This window comes from Triturus cristatus, chromosome 4_1 (genome assembly GCF_964204655.1).
Source record: "Triturus cristatus chromosome 4_1, aTriCri1.1, whole genome shotgun sequence".
Lineage (NCBI taxonomy): Eukaryota > Metazoa > Chordata > Amphibia > Caudata > Salamandridae > Triturus > Triturus cristatus.
The window spans coordinates 783866375-783885684 of NC_140585.1; the positions used below are offsets into that span (position 1 = coordinate 783866375).

Here is a 19310-nt window from a genome sequence, read left to right on the forward strand (position 1 = left end):
AAGGAGTTGGCTTCAGGGGTGCAGCCAACACTACATGGGCGGCCAACCACAACTGCGCATTTATTTCAGCTGTGTACAACAGTGGACCTTCAGCTAGCACTGAACTAAACCCTTCATGGCCAACACCAGCAACACACAGCCTTTAGTCGTGCTCAGCATGGGTTTTGTACATCTCCTGTCCTAAAGTTTGCGACCTAGAATATAATGCACTAGTAACTAAATGTGACGTGGTGGAAACCGTAACCCGTCCGCCAAACTCTAAATCAAGCCATAAGCATTTCATGCACTCTAACCCGCCTATTTTCATCCCTAGGAGAAATACTTTTTGCCAGACAGAAACGAGTTGGAGAGAAATCCTCACAAGTGCCACACCTCGACACTCCAAACTCCTAACGGCAAAGAGACTGCGCAAACCATCCCAGTAAGTGCTTTTGATTTCAGAAATGTTGGTCCAATGACATTACTTTATGCAGCACTCTTTACTGCTTGTGAACAAGTCGCCAGTTTGTGGCACTTACCAACCCGTCGTGGGGAATGCCAATAATCAGGGCCACTGGAATTATGCGGAAAGGGAGGATCAAATTACGCAACAGGGTTTTCTCAATTATGATTATGCAGCATAAAAACGCAGATAATGTGGCTCATTTTGTGATAATATCAGTTCATTATGTCCTTCTTACACGTTAACACTGTCTATACAAAGGTTTCACCTTATTTGTACTAGTTTAACACCAAAATAGAGCAATATGCAACTGAAAGGTGAGCAGTCAACCTTTGTGAAGTGCCTTCTGCTGCACAGCAGCAAGCGTCGCAGCAATGTCAGTAACTTTTGATTCATTTGCGCTAGAAACAATTTGTTTCGTTAAAATCTGCAAATTATGCGGCTGGTGATGTATTACGTGGCAAAATCCATAATTATGAAAGAAAATGCTGCGGCCACAGAATGAAAAATTATTGATCAGCCACAATGCAAGGTCCCTAAACATCGAAGGGAAATAAGAAAAATGCAAGCATGGCATTTGCCAGAAGTCCCGTCATTTTACAGGCAGCATTTCTCAAACACAACCTTCCTCTAAAGGTCATTGTGTCTGGTATGAGGTGTAGCGGTGGTGGGAGGTTTTTTTTCCCGAGAAGTGTTTGTCAGTATTGAATGATTGTTTACTATCCTTGTTGGCCTTAGGATTGTTTCTCAGCAGTAGTTTGCCTTGGCAGTGGTAATGTTTTGGTTGCAGGCGCTGCATCCTGTTTCGAGGATGACTGAGTCAGCTGGGAATTTGGAGTTATGCCATTTTTTTCAAGTTTGTGTATATTTCTTTTGTTAGCGTTTAGTACCTGAGCACACAAAGGTGCAGAAGGTTTCAGTAGGATTATTGTCATTTCCCTAACAAATGTGCTTCCCTTTCTTTCCTGCCCTATCTCTAGTTTGAGTAGACGTGGCTGCTGCCAAGCTATAAATGATAGACCAAAAATGCTAGTACAGTGAGGCATTTAAAATAGCCGACAAATATGCAAATCATCTCCACTGAAATGTATTATTTGGATATTTTCTCGTGGATGCCCTAAAAACCGAGTTGGATTTTTCTATTCTGCACATCATCTATCCCAGTCCTCCCCCATTCTGGAAGAAAGCCGCATTTAAGCCTGACTCTGTGTATATGCCATCTTCCAAAAGTGAGCTACAGTACCTTGCACTATCAAGCACTTGGAGGCTACTTCTCATTTACAGTGCTGTGGACAATGCCAGAGATCAGAAAAATATTGCCGCAGAATGTTGGAATAATTAACAGCAACTGCATAGTATTAAGAAAGTGGGTCGTCTGGCTTGTGATGTTTGTTCTGCAGACATGATTCTCCATATTCTTTAATGTTTCAGAGAGAAGAACTCACTTATTTGATAACGAGTCTGCTTCAAGCCTGGAAGAAGCCACTGTCTCAGTTTCACCAGAATATTGGAAATTACCAAGAGATTTCTGAAACCGGCCAAAGCAAGGCCCAAGAAATCGGCAGCATGATGCGGGAACTGGAAAAGGGGGTTGAAAAAGTTACTGCAAAAGTAAGAATTCTTCTTTAGCTCACTCAGCATGAAAGCCACTTTTGTGTTGTAAATATTTATAAGTACGCGATGTCCATCAATCACAATGAATATCACCATGGGAATATGTATGTATTATACAGATCCCATGCTTGTGGTCAATCAAAGCAACGTGACCTGCCAACTTTAAGGGCTTTAGAAAGCTAAGCATGTACACAAAGTGGACATTATGCCAAATGCCTAAAACAATCATACAAAATTACTTGAAATGCTGATCCGGCATTTTGCGCTATATTTTTAGAGCGGCATGTGCATTTGTGTCCATTTGGATGGGAAAAAAACACAAAATTGTACAAAACGATAACAACAGCACCAGTGTTCTGTTCATTCGTGTTGTTCCCATGCTCCTGCAATAGGATTTTTACCTGAAAAAAATCTAATTTATGTGATGTGGAATAATTATGTAATGTTGGGCCTTTGAAAGAAGAAACATAGTAAAAAGTCCTTGAAATTAAACAAGATTACGGCCAGGCCTATACTGAACATAACTTTTGTGGTGGTTTTGTGGTTTAATATGTTTGATCTTATCAATTATGGTTTTCCACAAGGTAGTTTCTGTTATTTCTCTTTGCCTGACTAATATCAGCCTGCTTAGATAACAATGTGGCAATCTGGAATACACTGTCAGCTATTATTTAACTCAAAGCATTAGTTTTCCATGCCATATACCTTTCACATACAGATTCGAAAGTATTAGTGTGTTCACGTTTGTCACACAGACAGGCCTGATTTGTATGTGACATACGCATCATCAGAGAGGCCTGCCACATATTCAGGAGACTTATAGTCCTCCAGTGAATCCTCTTCTTCCAACAGGAGCCGGGAGTGTTTTTAAGCAGGGTCTTCCCAGGGTCTTCCCAGGCTCAGTAACGCTCCAAGAGGTGTTGATTGTAGTGTCAAATGTATTGCATCCAATAGCCAATTATTGGAGAAAAATGATCACAAATTATAGCAACTATCCAATGTTGTCTCCGAGAGGATTTATTTACCTATTGCCAAATTTAACTTGAAGGTAATTATCTTTACATTAACTTTAGTATTGTCTTATGAGTAATGGCTCTGTTATACTCCCCGATCAGTTCCATGACTGGTACAAACATGCTGCCAACTCAACAGATACAAATATGACTAATATTCATGGAAATGAGAATACCACACTGTGTGGCTCCAAAAGAAAGCTGCACAGTGACTGTCCATTTTATGTGATCTTCCTGCCCCCATACTGCTCGCTTGAGGTGAGCCTGCAAAGGCTACACACCACACATTGTAGCAAACCCCAATGCTGCTTACTTGCTAATGAAAATAGTAACCAGCTTGAGAACGGTGCCAGGATTGGCGAGGTGAACCCAGCGCTCCACTGGAGACCGGGGTACTGGATGGTGGTCTGGGCCGGACTGCCAATAGCGGGCACCGGGCGTTTCCGTGGTGGGCCGGAGGGGTGGGGGCAGTTTGTCTGGCCTTGGGGGCCGGTTTTTTCACTGGGTGCCTGTTTTGCAGCACCCCTGTCACAAAAGCGGTGCGGTGCTTTTATCCACCCTGACCCCTACCTCCCCCCCCCCCCAATACCCCGCCCCCACCCCCCACTCCCGAGCAGCAATCAGCCAGGTCTGGTTGCATTTCCCAGTCCGGCCCTGATAGTGGTACTGGGGCAACATATTAAAATGAGTAAATAACACGTGTCATGTATGTGGGGGGGGGGGGTCGCCATGAGGGGGAGTGAGGGGAGAAAGAAGAAGCAACACCCCGATGCCCTTATGAATGAACCACCACTGGAAATTGCTTGTTTGAATGCTCTAAATAGAAGGCAGGTAGCGTTATAAAATAACATAAAACCCACATTTATTTAAACCTGGCCCACCGGTGCAGCAGAAGCCTGGCACTCAAAGGGTTGACGCGCATTCATCATCTTCCATCTCACTGGCGTAAATAGTCAACAAGATTATAAATCCATTTACACATTTAGTCGTGAGCGCCATTAGAGGGTCCAATTGTTTCAATGTTCACTAGCTGCATCACAGAGTAAATTTGTTAATTCAGTATCAAAATGCATAATGCCATTACATTTGTCACCCAGATGCAGTCAATGGGAATCATTAGCAATTCGCTGAACGGAATGACGTCATCGCCGGACTCCGCGGGACTTTCTCGTACGATTGATTCAGCAATGAATGACTACGAGCTGCTGCACTGCTTCCGCAGGGACACGAACAAGGTGCAGAGTTACCTGAGCATCCTGCGGTGCCGCGTGGAGCCGGAAAACATCTGCTGAAGGAACCGAGACAGCCGCAGCCATCGAGGTGACTGGAGCAGGCCTGGAACATGTCACACGGCGTACCTCGGAGGAAATGTCAATGCGATATTCATAAGTGTTTCTGGAAATGTAAATGTCGTTCGCTAGCATGCCTTTGCTGGTGCGCGGGCCAGCAGTGTGACGGATATGGGAATTTTGATTAGTCAACTAAATCATATTTTGAATGGTGCGTGTGTTGTTGGGTATGTGCGTGTGCGTCATAGTTGAACCTTTTCTGTATTAGTGACACGAGTGAGAATAACGAAGTATACATGCAATATTGGCAAAGCATTCTTTCTATGCGCTCATTTAAAAATAAAATTTATTTTTTACACTACTGTGCCTCTTTTTAATATTTGAAGCTAGTCCTGTAAATTACAGTGTTGTTCCTGCATGTATGACATAAAAGGAAAACAGATTGCAGCCGGAGTGAGCAGCATGATATGCTCACTCTTCTCATGTTTAAATGTTGCTTTGTGCATATTTTAAACTATTTTCTAATGCGTTAAAAGGACAATGCACAGTATTGTCTGTAGTGAAATGCCCAAGAGTACCTGGTTATGAAGGGGTTCTCCTAACAAAAAAAAGTACAAAATCCCCACAGTGAAACAAAACTATTTTATTCAGTCAGGGCACAGACTGGCTTATTGTTTTGCTAGGAACAGAAATAGTTGTAGATACAATATTTTGCTCAGAACTTCTGTGCAAGGACAGTAATTGTGCACACGTGTACTGCATTTATTACTTTTTAGGTTGAAGCCTACCAGCCAGTGTAGCTGTCTGGTTTGCTGATGACATCTTTGAGACATTCGGATAGCTTCCCTGGTAATGCAGCCCACCCATTGCTTACCATTAGTTCTGTGGTTTGTAACTCACATTTGCTTACTTTCTGTGTGTTGGCTTTAATTGTTTTAGACTGTCCAGGTTGAGTTTGTCGCTTCCCTTTCCAAACCCTATTTACTGTATTCATGCACCAGTACTGAATTTCTGTAAACAGGCCTTTAAACCTTTTTTGCACAACCATCTTATCTTGTAATATTTGCTGTGTTTTCCAAGACACAGGCCAAATGTTAGTCTCCGTCTTTCAGGGACCTTGGTGTTTACTTTTCTTTCTCTGACTTCAAAGTGAGAAGATTTATGTGGCAATGCTGCTGGGTACCCATGTGAGACAGAAAGGCTGTAGGATGTTGTTTTTTCTAGCTGGCTACTCAGGGTATGCTGTGTAGTGTTATTATGTTTTCTAGCACAAAGCAACATTTTAATGTCTGTAAATTAACTATGCAGAAATTTCAGAATATGGAAAGCACACATGAAGTATATTTTTAGGTAATTCTGATGTGCGTGGAAACAAATATTTTAATATGACTGAAACAAGTAAATATGCTAGGTGATGACATGCCCACACATTATCGTTTGTGTGCTGTATATGTTTACGAGTAAAACTGTATGTTTGAGCTAATATAATGATCTTTTCAATTGAAGATGTGATGTCTGTAAAGGCACTGCTCTACCACACTATGCATACTCCCCTCCCCTCCACACTGCGTCACTGCACTCTAAGCCACTCCACTCTACGCCACTTCACTCAACACCTCTCTACTCTACACCACTCTACTCTATGCCAGTGCACTCTACCCCCACACTACTCTACCAAGGACTGCTGTAGTCTTCGCGACTGTACGGGGCACCAATCCACTCTAAACCACTCTAAGCTACTCTGAACCACTGCTTTCTATGACACTGCACTCTACTCTGAAGCAATCTACTCTATACCACACTATTCCCCTCTGTGCCATTCCACTCTAAGACACTGCAATCTACCCTGTGCCACTCCTCTCCACTCTACCCCACTGCACTCTGCACCACTCTATTCTATGACACTGCACTCTACGGCAATGAACTCTACATCATTGTACTCTGCATCACTTAACTCTGAAAAACTCTACGCCACTGCACTCTGTGACACTCAACTCTACAACATTGCACTGTACTTTACAACACTCCACTCTATGCCACTGAATTCTATGCCACTCTACTCTGTACCACTGCACTCTACTCTGCTCCACTCTACTCTACGACACCTTATTGCACTTTGTGCCAATGCACTCTTTGCCACAACACTCTACACCACTACACTCTATGCCAATCCACTCTACACCACTCTAACCTACTGTCCACCATTGCATGATACTGGGCACAACACCAGTTCACTCTATGCCTCTCTACTCTACTCCACTCTACTCTATGCCAGTGCACTCTACCACACAGTACTATGCACCACTGCACTCTTTCCTACTACACCACTTTACTCTGCACCACTCTAGTTTATGCCAATGCACCTCATGCCAATCTACTCTGCACCACTGTATTTTATGTCAGTTCACTATAGTCAACTCTACAACACTCCACTCTATGACACTCCACTCCACGAAACTTCACTCTATGATACTCTACTCCATTTAACTCTACTCCACTCTTGATGCTCTACTCAATGCCACTCCACTTTACAACACTTCACTTTATGCCACTCTCTGACACTACTCCACGACGCTCTGCGCAACTACCTCAGTGCCACTATACTCCAGTTTATTCTTCAACACACTACTCCACTCTACTTTACTCAATGCTGCTCTACTCTATGCCGATCCACTCTGACACTCTATGCCTCTGTGCTTTACTCTACGCCACTCGACTCCACAACACTCTACTCCACTCTGTGCAATTCCACTCTCCAATACTACTCCTCTTCACTCTACAACAATGTGATCCTCTCTATGTCTCTCTACTCTACAACACTCCATTCTATGCAACACACTATGCCACTCTACTCTAAAACACTCTATTCCACTCTAACATTCTACTTTGCTCTAGACCACTCAACTCTGCTCCACTCTAGGCCCTTCCACTCTATAACACTCTGCTCCCTCCACAGTATTCTACACCACTCCAATCTATGCCATTCCATGACACCGCACGCCACTCTTCTCTACACCCCACTACTCCACGCCACTCTACACCACTTCACAACTCTCTGTGCCCCTCCATAACAATCCACTCTACTCCATTTTATGACACTCCACTCTTCTCAGCCCCACTAACTTTTAGCCATGCTGAACAGCAGCCACGCTCGTGTGCAACATGGCCAAAACATATTGGCAAAGCCAATAGCTCTTACATAAGTGAGATCTATTGGCTTTGTCAATGCTTATTTGACAAGGTACCAACCTGGTCTTCAATGTCTGTTATCTGACTTCGTTTAGGTACTGTGTCCCATACAATATATTTCCTGTTTTAACCCTCTTTGTCTTTGAGTAACCCCATACATTGCCTTTTGACGGATTTACTCACAAGTCATCAGTTTGATCACTTCTTGTGCATGTTACTTGTCTATTTTCCTGATACATTTAAATGGAGTTTTCAATTTTTCTAAACCATGATGAGTTTATTAAGCATGCTCAAGTGACAGCATAAAATAAACTTGTCTTTGACTTGCTAAATATTAAACAGAACATTGTACTAGTGGGCACCGTGGAGGGCAGGCCAAGCAGAGCATTGGTAGAATAACCTGCATTTCCGTGACTTATCTCCACACCAATGGTTTTATTAAAGCACATAACGTTTAAACAACTTGGCAGAACACATCAGATCCATTGAGCACTTTTACGTGGAGGGCTCCAGCTTTCACTTGAGGCATTTATCACAAACTCTCAATTCTTTTGGTCCGTGGAAATGCCTATGCAGTTGGGCTAGCAACTCCCCCCCAAAAGTCTATAGAAAAGAAGTCCAAATTAGCACCCAATAGCTTCCTGTCAGCCTACATTTAACATACGCTCACCTGTATATTAGAATAGCTTGGTTGCCCAGAATTTACACAATTGTTTATCCGTCTCTGTTTCCAGTAACGATGCCATTGGGCATCCATTTATGGCTATTTACACACTAGAACCAACCGCCTTACCAGGTTTGTTGCAAGATGATGTGGTTTTGAAGTGCAGTATATGATGGAGCAGCCCCACAAAATACTCGGATGAAGTCCCTTCCCCACTGTTTCTCCTGTTTTTCACCCATAGAGAGATGGTGATATATGGGCTCAGTTTGTTGTCGAATTACAATTTTCTTTATTTTGAAGGGTTAGCCACACAAAATGGCCACTACACACAAGTTCACCCCTAATTCCTTTGTCTGTAAATATTAATTTACCACTCTGAAGCTTGAACCACAGTGCTAACACACAGGTGTCTCAAGTTTATTTTCTCCTTACACAGAGTCTGAAAATGGCCCAGGCAAAATATGAGGCTTAAAATGCAGGGTTGCATTGCACCAAAGTCTGAAACACCAGAGGATAATCTAGTCTGGCAACGTGTAAAATGAGTTGTAACAGCAGAACCTTTGAGAAATCACTCTGCCATAAAATCTTGTTCCTTCAAAACCATAGGTATATATTGACGTCCTCAAAACTCCTTATAGTCGCATTCGTTCAGGTTCCAGTATAACATTCCATTGTTGTTCTAACAAGAAATCCAGTCTTTGAATCAAATCATAGCATAGTCCTCTTCCAAATAAAGGAGAAATAAACAAACCAGAAAATTACAATATTCATTAACTAGTTTGCTAAATAACACAACTGAACAACCAAAATGGAGTGATGATTAATGCAAAGGATCACCATATGGAAAGAAGAGTTACATAATTTAATCGTCAAATGTCTTCTTATTTCTTTATTCTTCCACTATGTCTTTTCCTGACGTCTCCCTTGTCCTTTGAGACTCATTTTTCTCCTCCTATTCTCTCACACACACCTCCTTCCGTATTGCCTCACGTACCAAGCTTCGCTTTTTTTCAAAATTAGTATGCATTTTCATGATATGTTGTGGTTTGGAAAACTTTGCTTCTCCCTTCCTGTTTTTCACTCCCAACTTAATTCTCACACATTCTCCCACCTTCAACCTCCTTGAGAGACTGTCAGAAACCACTCTATGCCAGACTCTGTACTTCTCCTGTCCCGTCTTAAATCTCTTGGCAGGACAATCTTTAGTGTTAGGCACCCTTCCCCCACTAAAGTGAACAATGCTTCACCTATAGACAAATGGGCTTTGAATCTTCAACTCAACATAATCTTGTTTACTTCTTTAGTCAGGCTTATCACTGCACTACATAGTGAAATCCACAAACTCAAGACTGGAGATATCCACCTCTGCCTCGCCCATATTTTCTGTACCAAGATCTCTGTTCTTCTACAAACATGTAGGTACATGTTGTTTTAGTAAATGAAGAGCAAGGGAAAGTGGTGAAAAAATGAGAAATAATTACTACAAAGTGGGTATAGTTTATTGAAATTTAAGGAGAGGTTCAGGGTGAGACATGCAAATACAAAAACACGCCTACAAAAGAGTAATTCAATTGCTATTCACAAAATACACTTCTAATTCTACTTCAGCTTTAAAAGAGGCAGAAAGATTCAAATGTACTTCACGCAAGCCCTGGAATACGTCAAGCACCACAGATGGTCAATAATTGGTGATGAAACACACTCTCACTGGAGCCAATTATTAACACTAGTGAAATATAGTAAAATAATGGACTTAAAAATTGTTTACTAAGTATTTTTAAAAATGTCTGCCCAATGTAACATTTTTAACATAAGATATTTCTTAAAAATCATATTCCAACACGGCTCTCAACACATGGAATACATCTGATGCAAAGGGAAGAGGGATCAGGCAAAACTAGCATTCCTTAGTAAACACTTCATAAAAAACTGCTGACTGGCTGTGAGGTAGTCTTGACTAAGGCTTTCTTGTGAGGTATACAATGCTTTCTCCTCCTCCCCTTTGTCTTTGGAAGTGATGGCTGTCGAGATGCACATTGATGCACTTCACAGCCTACTCTCCTCCCTCCTCTCTTTTATTCCAAAACTCTGCAAGCACTTTACTTGAGACAGGGGGGACAGACACATTTAATCAAATATAAGCCCTAACATGGGCTGCATCTCTTGTTGTAACAGGCATTTGCTGGCCCCAATCTTCTAATGAGAGGGCCATCGCCTCATAAAGTCCTACTCCCGTTTTTATTCTTCTTATATATTTAAAAGCGCTCTCCCTGTTTTTACTCATCATGTATATTTGTGCAATGCTGCCCAGCACACGGGGGCAGGTTTTATTTTATATGTTGTTGTTTACCACATGGTGGTATGTTCCACCCTTTTACGATTTTAACAAATCAAATAAAAGTATTTTCACTTTTCACTTGGCTGTCGAGATGGCTACTTGAAGGAGGATTGGATTTCCTTCTCAGAGAGCCCACCATGCTCCACTTCTATTTGATGAAGCGCGTCACTGTCAGGCTCTCGGACCTGCAAGAGGAAGATAACAAAAGTTGAAATACATAAAATCAAGTTTGTGGTCAATAGTTCAATAGATTTTTTTTCACAATAGTTTTCTAAAAGAAGTCATACTTTAACTTAGTCACATGAGAATGTCGTTCAATATATGAATGTAGGATTGATCCATGTATGTAATTATTACATAAATGGAATTGCAACTCCCCTTCTCCAGCCACGGGTGTTTACTTTCTGAATGGATCCTTTGACATTAGCATCTGAACTAGTTTTCCTGTAGATAGTGGTGGTGAGGTATCCCTTATCCAGCTGCTGGAGAGAAGATCAATGTGAAATCTGAGTTAAAGAGTTATGAAACAAAGGATAAATATGGTATTTGACACAAATTATGTAGATGCAGAGAAATATACGTGAAAGATAAGCAATAATACATAACCATAAATGAGAAATAAAAAGACATTTTAAAAAGCATATCAAAGATGATGAGAGTGCAAATTATGAGATACAGTAGTAGAAGTCAGATTTCCCAGACTTACATGATTAAGGGATGGTAGAGGGCCGATTTGCAAGATGTCCCCTGACGTTGATAGCAATGTGGACACCAGGGGATGTTGTATCACTGTTGCTGACTGGAGATGCATATAAAGAGTAATAGGAAATCCAGATACATACATTCTGAAGATTATTGTTTGGGTGCACAGTAAAATAATCACAAAGGGTCCTCTCCTGGATGCTAGCAACTGAGATAAAGGAAAGATTATTGTGCTGACATGATGATGCCACATCATAGTAGCACTAAGAACAAGCATTGGCATAGCCAATAGGTCTCAACTTTGGGACCTTATGTGTTTAGCCAGAGCTATTGGCTTTGCCAATGTCTTTAAGCTATGTTGTAGAGCAGCATGTTGAAAAGTTATAATAAAAAAATGTATATGCATACCTTATATATAACCAATAAGTTATTATGTACAGCTGAATGACCCGATTAAAAAAAGAATTAACAAAAAAAAAGTCTTCTTATGGTTTTTGTCCTTGCAATGCTGGCAAATTTTTCCTGTACTAATGCTTGATTGTTAAAGATTTGTTTTGTTATGGGGAGGGGGGATAAACAGCTCTGGTGGTGAGGTGGTGCTGCTCTGGTGCAGAGCTGGTGCTGCGCTGGTGTGGAGGGAGTGCCGCGCTGGTGCTAAGGTGGTGCTGCGCTGGCGCTGTGATTGTGTTGCGCTGGGGCTCCATGATGCTGAAGTGGTGCTGTGCTGGTGTTGAGGTGGTGCTGTGCTGGTGCTGGGGTGGTGCTGGGGTATTGCTGCACTGGTGCTGAGATTGTGCTGCGCCTGAGTAATGTTGAGGTGGTACTGTGGTGGTGTTGTGATGGTGGTCAGGTGCTGCTGAGTGATGATCAGGTGGTGCTGTGGTGGTGCTTCTGAGTGATGCAGAAGTGGTGCTGAGTGATGCTGGCTGGTGCTGAAGTAGTGCAGCGCTGATGCTGATGTGGTGTTGCACTGGTGCACTGATGCACTGGTACTGAGGTGGTCTTGCACTGATGCTGCAGTGGTGCTAAAGTAGTGCTGTGCTGGTGCTGAGTGATGCTGAGGTGGTGCTGTGCTGGTGCTCAGTGATGCCTCCCCTACACGCACTGCAGTGGGTGCTGGACGTGGGCAATGATGTCAATGTGCACAGTACACTCAAAGCCTCTGAATGCATGGCCTACAGATATTAGCTGGTTAACCGGTTTACATTCTATCCAGCTCAACAAAGGCATCACTAGGCATCTGTAATCACTCAAGTTAAATTTAGATTCTGGGCTCCACAGATTAACTAGGGTGGTGGTTGAGAAAAAAGAACTCCGAACACGGGCCTGCTTCAAAGGATAGGAGTAGTGATGTGAAGTGCAATTAAGTAACCAGTAGCTTGGCTAAAGGGAGCATGCACTTCTCACCTGAGAAGAGAGGATGTAAGGGTGGGGGAGGGAGGTTGGGTAATGGGCGTTCAACAAAAGCTATCTTCCTATCAAGCATAAATCCTGCTTGGCTAGGAAGACCAGGTAAAAGTTCCTAACTTAATCAGTTTATTGGAGATGTACACATAATATAGACACACTCATGGTAGCAAACACTATTTCTGTACACATGTGTGCATGATAAATACAAACACAAGATTTACTTATGGCAATTCACATGCATACACAAACATGGCATACTGCTCACACACACTAAACATAAACACAGGTACACAATCCTGGCAACACACAGTACCTTGGCCTCAACAACATACTTTATGGCTCATGGCTTGTCATGCCGCCTGCCTGGTTATTTAGCCACGTCAGGGTTAATGTCACCGTCTCCCTGCTGCTGTGTACACAGGGTTAGCAGAACCAGCAATTCTCGGAAAGGAAAGAGAGAAACACATTTAAATAAAGAATTAGTTACTTGGGCTGTCTCTCAGGTTACTTAGATGATACCGCGGGTGCCAATCAGCTTCAAATATGTTTTGGGAATTCAGCCATTTTTCTCCAAACATCAGCTTCTAAATTCTGAAAACATACACATTTTCGCCTTGAACAGACAATTGTGGCATACATTTATTAATTTAACAAAGCAAAAGTTTGCAGTTCAGTAGGCTGGGATGGACATATGGGAGCTGCCTACAGTTAGTTGGAGAGCTACTCGTTGGAGAAGCCTGCCCTAGACCAACCATTAACTTGATTAGACCACATCAAGAGCTTAAAGGCGGTCCTCCACTGGTTCAGGACTACTTCTCAGTAGGTGTTGGCATTTCTCATTAGCATTTAGAAAGCTCAACATGTTCCTAAAGAGATGTTCGGCAGGATACTTTTGATGCTGCACACTTCTTAATCACATTTATCTTGTAAATAAAGATTGCTCCTTAACAGACACCTCTGGTCAGTTCTCATTCACAGTGTGATGTGCAACATGGTGGGGCCCCTTGAGCTTTTACAGCCTGAATGACTGCAAGTGGCAAGGGGAGGTTCCCAGTGCTGCAGATCTGGAAGACTTGTACAACTTCTGCCCAATGTTGCATCTGCATTTCCTCGTTACCTTCTAGGAAAGCTGCATCTCAACTCAGCTCACACATTTTATGGCAGAGAATACCCTCCCTGGTGACCTTCAGGTTGGCTTTAGATCATGATTTAACAATGAGACCACTATGTTCCAAATAACTGGTGATGCACTGTGCATCACTGAAAATGGCTGTGACTCTTGCCTTCTTAGTCTCCTCGACTTAACTGAGGATTTAATACGGTAAATCACCAAGCTCTACTGAACATGCTCAATGAAAGAATGGAAGCCAGTGGTGCTCCCCTTAGTTGATTTGCTTCATGCTTGGAAAATATATACCAACATATACAAAATAGCAACTTACTTTTCAACCTTAATCACTTTAGAAGCATGGTACATCAAGGCTCAATTCTATCCACAGCACTGTTTCGTTCTCAACAGTGAACCCCTTTGCTTGCTTCTAAGTCATTCTAATTTATATTGTTTATGTGCTGATGACTCTAAGCTAGATCTGAAGGTTTCATACACTGATTAAATAAGGACTGTGTATCATTTCATCATGTCAAACAAAACCCCCTAAATAAAATTATTTCTGATTGTCTCTTTCCAGAGCATCATATCACTCTGTCCAAGCTCGACTCCAATCATTTCACATTCTGAGTTGTAAGGCCCACATCAAAGATTGGCCATAATCCATGGACTATACGCTTAACAGAAATCCTAATCTGTGCTCATGCATTTTCGTTGCAGCAAAAAAATGCAAAATACCAACTCAGCCTTCTTAGAAGTTTAAAGTCCAATAGTTATGAATCTGACTTCAAAACAGCTGCTCAATTTGTAGTCTCATCCACACTGTGCCAATCCTCTACTCATTGACATTCCCAGAGTGCATGTTGCCTGTGATAAGGCTGTGCTTGCATCACACCTCCCCAGTTTTAATCACACTTTAGCTGTTTTGTATCGAAACCAGAATATTTTCAAAATGGCACATATGTTCGCACAGTAATGCACTTTGTTTGAGGTTCCAAACTATCTAGTGCAAAAAATGACCATGTCTGGAGGTCTTCAGTTCCTTTGAAATTTTGTCTCTCTTAGTTGGGAAAGAATAATTCTGGAAATGGAGGCAACATATTTTAAATGAATTCTGCTCCATCAATATATTTTTAAGTGTGAATTGTTAAATGACTACTTATTTCTTGGAATGATGTAACCTCAATGAAAGGTTTGTTCATTTGTTTATGGTAGATATAGAGGTTAAGATTAATACCGTGGTACACAGGAAATCCCCAGTATTTCCCCTTATCGACTTTTCCCCAACACTCAGCAAATTTGCACCAAACTTGAGGAAAGTCACATTCACAATATTAGCCCTCGGAATGCCAAACCTGCCTGGTGCAGGTCGGGTAAAGGGAGCAAAAGTAATGTGTAGAAGTCTCAAAAGTTGGGACTATTCCAAATATATTGGGTTTCCCATAAGCGACTTTTTGCTGGGAATAACTCTGAAATTACTGAAAGAAAGAACTCCAAACTTGGACCGCACAGCAGTCAATACCTCATTTGTGGGTTTTCTTTGTTTGATCTCAATTTTCACCCAGCTGTTAGGAGCTATTAACAAAATTATGATTGTCCCGATTCCATGCACCAGAGCTGTAAATTTCATAAAATTATCACAATCCCCAGAACAATATGAAGAATCCTTCCGAAACAATAAATATGGAAAATAATGAGCATACTAGATACGTACCCCTTCTCCTTCCAATATTTACATTAAGAAAAAACTACAAAGATGGCAGAACAGGCAATGAATGCTCCAATGTGAATGAATGAAATTAGTTTTATAAAGTGTGCATATACCCGAGGGTGTCATAGCGCTAAAGAAAGAAAAAAGGTAATAGTAGTAGGGGCAGACAGCAAGTAAGCAGGCAGGTCGTAAGGATGCAGCATGACTCTACCAGAATCTTATTCTACTACTTTGGTAAATAGACATGTTTTCAGCTGCTTCCTAAATTGCATCAGAGAGGATTGACAACATAGAGCAAGAGGAAGTAAGTTCCACCATTTACCCGCACAGATAGAAAAGTCCTTAGCCCCCTCCCCCCATCTTGCTTTCTTTGATCTAGGAACAATAACAAAGCTTAGGGAACTGGATCTAAGGCTCCTATTTGGCTTATACCAGGGGAAAGGGTCTTGCAAATACTTTGGGCCGGTCCGATGAAGGGCCTTGTGAGCCATGTACATGGCATTAAAGATAATCCTTTTTCTCACTGGGAGCCAGTGGAGACTCTGAAATGATTCAGACACAGGACTAAATTTAGGAATTTTTAGCAGCAGTCTCGCTGCTGCATTTTGCAGAGGTTGCAACTTCTTTATCACAGATTTCTGAGCATCCAGGTACAATGCATTACAATAGTCCAGCTTAGAGAAAAAAGAGCTAATATAACCATCTTCTGGAGGTCATGGGGAATATATGGAAAGATGTTCTTCAAAATCTTCAGCACATAAAAGCCAGATGAGGTGATAGAGTTTATTTGCTCTGAAAAAGATAATTCAGTATCGTAGATGACTCCCAAATTTCTAATTTTCTGGACCGGAGTTGGTAAAGTACCTAGGCTCAACAGCCACGATGAGTCGTTCCAGAATGCAGTCTCCTTTCCAAAAATCAGCACTTCTGTTTAGTCAGTATTTAATTTCAGACAATTATTCTTCATCCACAATGCCACTTGGGACATTTAGTTACAGAAATTTCTGGCCTCCTTGTTTATGTCCGATGAGATAGAAACCACTATCGTATCATTGGTGTAAGAGAACACAGCTAGACCCTGGCTTTGAATGAGCCTGATGTGAGGGCTAACATAGACATTAAACAGCGTGGGGCTGAGGGAAGACCCGAGGAACACCACAGGGTAGGGAGAAAGGTGATGCGCTTGCTTCCCCAGCTCCACCTGTTGCTGTCTATTGCTCAGAAATGAGTTTAACAAGGTCAGAGCCGAGCTTCCAAAACCAAGCAGAGCAGTGAATGGTGAACCGTGTCAAAAGCGGCAGAGAGAGCCAATAAAATCAGTGTCGCTTTTCCACCCTTATTGATTACCATTCTAACTTCCTCAGAGGTTGCAACCGAAGGTAGATTCAGTGCAATAAAGCCGTACTGTAAAGGATCGAGCAGCAAGTTAGCATCCAAAAATGCTAGAATTTCCTCATTCAGTGACTACTCAAGACATTTGGCTGGGAAAGGTAGGCGATATATAGGCCTATAGTTTTCCACCTTCATTGGATCCAAGGAGGGTTTCTTTATCAATGGCAAAATAGAAGCCTTTTTCCATATGTTCGGAAATTGAACTGTGATCAATATCTCAATAAAAAGATCCATAAGTGGGCCGGCAACCACATTGGCAACTTGCTTAAGAACATGTGAAGGACAAGGATCTGATGGAGCCCCGGATTTAATGAGATTGATAAAGTTAATTACTTGCTCCTTAGTAAAAGGAGAGAAACTACAGAATTGTGGGCATGCTGAGGAAGTAAAAGTGTTTTGTTAGTCAGTTTCCTGCTTACACAAAAAATCATCTTCCCTGAGTATATTCGGGGAAGGTGAAACATTTTGAAAATACAATTAACTTTGGACTCGAAAAAGGATGCAAGCTTATTGCAAAATGTTTCGTCTGAACTAAAGGAGCACTCAGTGTTCCATTTTGACAAGGTTTTGACTGTTTTAAAAAGCTCTCTACTTGAGTTTTTTGCTACACTTAAGCTTTCCGAAAATAATGTAGTTTTGCCTGCTTTTATTAGATAGGTAGGAGGGCCTCAGGCTCACCCATATATGCAGATCTATTTTTGGCCTTTCATACAAGTAGAGCAAGTTCACAAAAACGGCCATTTATACCTGTCTCCCTTGGGTCAGCTGGGCCTGAGCTGGGGAGGAGATGATTATAAAACATAAATTATTAATCCTGCCAGGTCTTGGCTTGTGGGTGGGGAGGGATGTGTTTTTCTACCCCCTTTCTCATAAAAATACACACACCTTTCCCTGGGATTACATTGGTCTTACCTCTAAGGCCTTGTCCAGCTGGCGGGACGGAATCATAATTGGACACCGGAGCAGCCAAAACATGTTCTAAAAGCAGCTATTGACTTCCACTTCGGCAAAGTGCACACTGCCCTGATATGACCACGGGTCAGGGATATTAATGTCCCCCCACACACATAATACCTAAGTGCAGAGAGGTTATTTTGTGATACCGCCACCTGGTCCAAGGGTGAGAAGGTGTTTGTGATCCCAGACTCTTACCACCTTGTCAAAGAACAGGGGGAGAGAGAAAGGCAAAACAGAATGCACTCACTTCCCACTTAAAGTTATTAGACACAATGGGAGAACAAACAAAATCACCACCACTCTTGGCCAACTCAGGGGGTGTGGAAACGCATGACATAGACCCCTGCCTTGGGAAAGGCAAGAGGGGAAAATACACCTTTCTGGAAGACAGGCATCAAGCAAGGCCCTCCCAACCATGGACAAGGTGGGAAGTTCTGAATGCCCTCAGCCTTGAGCAAGGTAGGAGGCCAAACACAGACCCTCCATCCACCTTTGGAAAAATTGACAAAACACAAAGGGCCCCCGCCCTTGAGCAACGAAGAGGGGCAAAAAAAAAATACTCTGAGGTTAGGGGCACTATAAACCCCACCCTTGGTCAATGAGTAAGTTGTGAAAAAATACACCAACCCACCCTCTGGAAAGGCAGGGGGTTATGTCCACCATTAGGAATGGAAATGGATAAGGTCGAGGGAAAACACACCAAGCTTATACTTGGGCAACAACAGTGTGATGAAAAAGACATACACGTGGTCCCTGGGGTTAGATGCAGGAAACAAATATAGCCCCTGTCCTAGTACAAGGTGGAGCATAAAATAACCCTCGCCTGTGGTCATGGCTGGGGTAGCCGAATAGTCTAACGGGCACCCTCTGGCAAGATGAACCAGCTAACAGAGAGCACCCACCCAAACTGGACAAAACTCACCTGTTGGCAAGGATGGGGTAGAGGCCAGCTGCCCGCAATCCTTTTTAGGTGGAGCCTGGGCAGCGCATGCACTGCTCTGTGAGGAATGCTGTATCGCGGTATGGAGTTGAAGCTCGGTCCATTTTACGCCCATCTTTTCAATTGACTCCTGTTACTGTCCTTCTTAAATGCTTTTTTTTCGATTCATCAGTAGGCTTAGTAGTCCCTCCTCAGTACTGCCTTGTCTACATTTGTAACCTCCCATGAGGACTGGCCCTTTTACTTGTGTTGTTATCTGATATGTTTTATTTAGTCTGAACAAAGCAAAACCAAAGGGGATGATAGACGGAGTGTTGAACATTGAAAGCACTCACCCCCAGTCAACTGATCTGGGTTTAATCCATCATCATTCTTTAGCTCACTCCGCCACCCCAGTTCAGACATGGCCATATGCAAATCAGTCTGACCCTGTGCCGCATGGGAACAGTCCAGCCCGAACTGCCAAGCCATGTCTTCCCTGGACCGGAAACAAGCATCCTGGGACCAGTTTCTGGCTAATCAGCCGTCATCAGCCAGGCTA

The 19310-nt window shown here is 42.4% G+C and overlaps 1 protein-coding gene across 1 annotated transcript in view; it reads left to right on the forward strand.

The window, feature by feature from the left end:
- The window catches only part of LOC146855526 (prolactin-like), a 22033-nt gene extending 17353 nt beyond the window's left edge, over positions 1–4680 (forward strand). Inside the window, exons 2-4 of the mRNA XM_085650619.1 lie at positions 314–421; positions 1874–2053; positions 4167–4680. Coding sequence (XP_085506745.1) covers positions 314–421; positions 1874–2053; positions 4167–4361 — 483 coding nt within the window. The 3' untranslated portion in view covers positions 4362–4680. The remainder of the gene's footprint in view (positions 1–313; positions 422–1873; positions 2054–4166) is intronic.
- Positions 4681–19310: the final 14630 nt, after the last annotated feature.